Source organism: Penaeus monodon, chromosome 42, assembly GCF_015228065.2.
Source record: "Penaeus monodon isolate SGIC_2016 chromosome 42, NSTDA_Pmon_1, whole genome shotgun sequence".
In the NCBI taxonomy this organism is placed as follows: domain Eukaryota; kingdom Metazoa; phylum Arthropoda; class Malacostraca; order Decapoda; family Penaeidae; genus Penaeus; species Penaeus monodon.
Genome location: NC_051427.1, coordinates 10,550,840 through 10,555,839, shown reverse-complemented (window position 1 = coordinate 10,555,839; position 5,000 = coordinate 10,550,840). Strand labels below are relative to the sequence as shown.

At 41.4% G+C, this 5,000-nt stretch overlaps 1 protein-coding gene across 4 annotated transcripts in view; it reads right to left on the bottom strand.

Annotated features, from left to right (window-relative positions):
- Positions 1 to 1,580: 1,580 nt before the first annotated feature.
- Positions 1,581 to 5,000, bottom strand: part of LOC119599463 (gamma-aminobutyric acid receptor subunit alpha-1-like) — a gene marked incomplete at its 5' end in the record, with an annotated part of 22,585 nt that continues 19,165 nt past the window's right edge. For 2 of the 4 annotated variants that reach the window (XM_037949252.1, XM_037949253.1), the window contains 2 exon segments: positions 1,581 to 2,548; positions 4,710 to 4,933. In XM_037949252.1, the coding sequence (XP_037805180.1) occupies positions 1,688 to 2,548; positions 4,710 to 4,933 (1,085 nt within the window). 4 annotated transcript variants of the gene reach the window in all.

The following is a 5,000-nucleotide window of genomic DNA, read 5'->3' as shown; positions in this document are numbered from 1 at the left end:
GAAGGTAGACACAATTTTCTTTTAAATTTTAAGAAACTAATTTGATGCAAAAGAAATTCTACCTCTGTGATACGAAATAACTAAAGATTACTATTAAGTCTACTTCTCTCACCTCATGCCTCATTCTTCTTATTGTTTTCATCTATTATAAATTACGTGAATATGTATATGATATAATGTGGTAATGACTTATTGTCTGTAACAATGACTAAACTAAAAAAAAAAAAAAAAATACAAGAGGAAGGTGGCAACATCATTCCAGATTCGCAAGTTGCCAAATCGTATATATATATTTTTCAAAATCTCTCTCTTCGCTTTTATATCAATATATTTACAACTATTTATGCTATATTTGAATATTCCACTCCGTATTTTCCCCTTTATTACCGAGGCCAACCTCTGTAGGCCTAAATGAAATGTGTCTGTGAGCAGTAGTTCAGGTCTGGCAGGCCTAACCTTTAACAGGTAAACTACATAAAATGCGGGATATCGTTATATATTGTCTTATGTCAATTGAAGGCCTAGGACGAGTAACATTAGTTCCTACATATACATAAATACGTGCATCCACCCAAACACACACACAGACATATATATATATATATATATATATATATATATATATATTATATATATATATATATATATAATATAAAATATAATATATTATATATAATATATATATATTTTATATTATATATATATATTTTATATTTTATATATATATATATATATATATATATATATATATATATATATATATATACTATGTATTATACATATATATATGATCCTTTTTCTCTCTACATAAAATATATCAATAAAAGATTTGGCATATGAAATATTGCCTACTGTCTTCAAGTAAACGAAAAACATAATACACTTGTGCATTCATAAAAATTACGTAATAGGCTACTGAGTGTAAAAATCGAGTAACTATCATATATATATATATATATATATATATATATATATATATATATATATTATTATATATATATATATATATATATATATATACCTTTATTAGTAATTTATGTTGTTTTTCAACTATCAAAATTCTCAGAAATTTTATCCATAATTGTTAATATTGTTCATATTGTAAATATACCATAATCTACTTTCTCATTATAATTCCAATATCTAAACATATGTTATTCTCTGCCTATGACTGATTTTAAAACCTTACCCCGAAACAAATCAAAATCTCTCTCTCTCTCTCTCTCTCTCTCTCTCTACAGGCACATAATTCACTCAAACTTAAAACTACGAACATATTACATGTCACAAAATCATCTCGAAAACAGTTCTTTCTGATCACTGCCGATGGAGGGAGAAAGGGGGGGGGGCTGTTCCTAAGAGCATGTCACTGTGTCTCAAGCATGTTTCGAACATGTCCTCACGAGATACTGAGGTCCGATTATTATTGTCATCCCCCCTTTTTATTTATCATTATTGTTTTCTTTTAATTCATTTTCGTGGTTTATTTCACACTGATATATATAATATGTGGAGATTTATCATGATTTCTATTTTCACTTTTTTTTCTTTCTTTTTCAATACCTCCCTCCATGTTTCTCTCTCTCTCTCTTTCTCTCTTTTCAAAACGAATTCTTTCATTTCTTCTCCTTTTTTCTCTCTTTGTTTCTCAGCCGTGAGCATTAGTTCCGGCTTCTCTTCCCGTTTTCTACACGACCACGAGGCCGTCCGAGGGCTCTTTGGTTTCGTGGGGGAACTCGTCCGTTATGTAATAATTGAACATGACCCAGTACACGGTGAACAGGATGAAGAACGCCGTCGGGAAAATCCTGCGGGCGTACAGGTCGATGACGGAGAAGCGGTCGAGGACGTCCTCCTCCGACGGGATGACGTTGGCCGGCGACATCTCGGCCATGAGCTTCCGCTTCCACGTCAGGATCTGCCACACGGTGTAGGGGCGCGGCGGCGGCGGCTCCTCCTCCTCCTCGTCCGCCTGGATGTCCACCTTGATCACCGTCAGGTCGCTCTCGCTGTCCAGCCGCTCCTTCTTGGCGGCCGCCGACGCGTCCTTCCGCAGCCGGAACAGACTGCTCTTGCTGCTGACGCTGCAGCTGTCGCTGGCTGACACCCAGCCCTCGCCCGGGCGCACCGCCGGCGCCGCGTCAGCCTCCGCGCTCACCACGCTGCGGTCGCCTTCGGCCCCGCTGTCGGGATCCTCGCCCTCCCGCTTGGCCGCCGACACGTTGCGCGCCCGCAGCCCGTCGCTGTCTCCCTCGCCGCCCTCCCTCACGGCCTCCAGGCTCCCCGGCACCACGCTCAGCGGCAGCTTCAGCGCCTCCTTCAGCGGGGACTTGGTGTCGAGTGGCGACCCGTCGCCCGCCCTCGATGACGTGGGCGAGCCCGCCTGCTTGGCGCCGCCCTCGTCCTCCTGCTCCTCGTCGATGGCGCTCACGCCGAGGGGCACCACCGTCAGCGGCACCTTCAGCGTCTCCCGCAGCGACGAGCCGATGTCCACGCCGTCCTCCTTGACCGTCGTCGTCACCATCATCGTGGCGTCCTTCTCGGCGGCCTGCGGGAAGGAACGGAGCTCAGCAAGCGCCTGAGACGGACGCGGCCGTGGCCTCGACGCTCCGGAAGGCGAGCGGCCCTAGTCAGCGCCCTCACCTCCTTACAGAAAGGTCGGGGGGCGGGACAAAGGCTGAGTCTCTGAGAGCAACTTTTGGGTGGAGAAAATAGTCAAGATATTGCAATTTAGATCAAGAGAAGGAAATAAATCATTACTCAAGGAGATCGAGTTACATATTGAATGACTGAATTTCTCTTTGATTTAAAGGAAAAGAAATACTATATATCTGAATTATCCTTATGATAAGCAAGTCCACATAGCACACCTAACACACAGTTTCCATTACCATCAAATCTACAACACTAAAACACAAGATAAAAAAGAAACGGGTATGTTTACATAAGGGTTTCCCGTTTTCTACTCTTTATAGGAGGGTAAACTACAGAAGATTATATAATATTCTTTAAGTTCCACTGTGATTCTGAAAATGATATAAGGATGATAATAATGAAAATATTAATCAGACATCTATGTATATGATACATACATACACAGACATACACTGCGCGCTCTCCCGTTCTCTCTCTCTCTCTCTCTCTCTCTCTCTCTCTCTCTCTCTCTCTCTCTCTCTCTCTCTCTCTTCCTCTCTTCTCCTCTCTCCTCTTCTCCTCTCTCTCTCTCCTCTCTCTCTCCTCTCCCTCTCTCTCTCTCTCTCTTCTCTCTCTCTCTCTCTCTCTCTCTCTCTCTCTTCTCTCTTCTCCTCTCCTCTCTCTCTCCCTCTCCCTCTCTCTCTCTCTCTCTCTCTCTCTCTTCCTCTCTCTCTCTCTCTCTCTCTCTCTCTCTCTTCCTCCCTCCAGTCTCTACTCCCTCCTCCCCCTCTCTCTCTCTCTCTCTCTCTCTCTCTCTCTCTCTCGCACTCACTCATTCACTCACTCTATCTATCTCAAAACACACACACACACACACACACACACACACACACACACACATACACACACACACACACACACACACACACACACACATAATTATGCAAACACTGAATTAAGCCTGAATTTAGAATAATGCTTTAAAATATGAAAAAAAGTCTAACAAATAACAAGAGGCTAGTTTATAAATGTTATCACTATTCTTCTAATATTAATAAACAAAAAAACTACATTACAACAACTGCTACGATCACACACAATCAAATAATATCAAATTACTGTCTAAATACTTCTAATTTAAATACATTTAACTCATGACTCATCTCTATCAATGGAATAACTAAATGCTTTATCATTATCAAAATACATTATCGTATCTACCACATTAAGATAACAAATGCTTTATATCATCAACAGCGAGAAGTGAAAATATAACTAGAGGAATCTACATTAAAAAATATAACTATATAAATGCTTTACAACACAAATATAACTTTAAAACAACTATATCATCAACATGCTACAAGACATGTACAGCAAAGATAACTTTTGCATTTCATTTCATCTTATTATTGATCACTGAACCTCAAGAAAATTGAAATTGGAACAGATATACTTGCCTTAAGAAAAAAAATATCTAAAATATTACAAATACACGTGGTATAAAGGAAGAAGCAAAAAAAAAGCACAAAGACAAGATTACAAACACAAACAAACACACATGAAAGGCACAAACAAGGAAAGTAACAACAGCATCATAAGACTACATCAACACGACAAGAGTGGTCGATTTTTTTAATGAAGATAGGATCTGGAAGAAGAAGAGAAGAAGAGAGAGTGAGAAAGATTAAGGGGGAAACAGGAGAGGTGGGAGAGAGAGAGACAGAGAGAAAAAGAGAGAGAGAGAAAAGGGGAGGATTTTTTCTTTTCTTTTTACTTTCATTTTTTTTCTGTTACTATTGTTTAGTTTTTTCTTCTTCCTCTTCTTCTGAATGGATTAAGAGAAGAAGGAGAGAGACGAGAATAATTTCTTCACCCCTTCTCCTTCTCTCCTTTCACGATTCTTCCTCCTCTTCCTCCACCTCCCTCTCCTCTTCCTCCACCTCCACCCTCCCTTCCTCCTTCCTCCTCCTCCTCCTCCTCCTCCTCCTCCTTCCTCCTTCTCCTCCTCCTCCTTCCTCCAGGGACTGTATCTACTGGCAGCGTGCAATCCATAGCGCCCAGTATGCACAGACCATGATACGTTCAGTGATTTGGTGTTTCAGATCTTCCAGCTTCTTCCTCCGCTTGTTGGCCGCTCGTTCGACGAAGTTGATGCAGGCAAACTCCAGCACGGCCGCAAAGACGAAAGCAAAGCAGAGAATGACGAAGTAGTCGAGGGCCGTGGCATAGGAGACAGCGGGCCATGCCGAACGACCACCGAAGCCTAGCGTGGTCATGGACAGCACAGTAGTCACACCTGGCGTTACGAGAGAAAACGGCACACCGTGAGGACGCGGCCACTGGAAGGGGGGAAACTGAAGTAA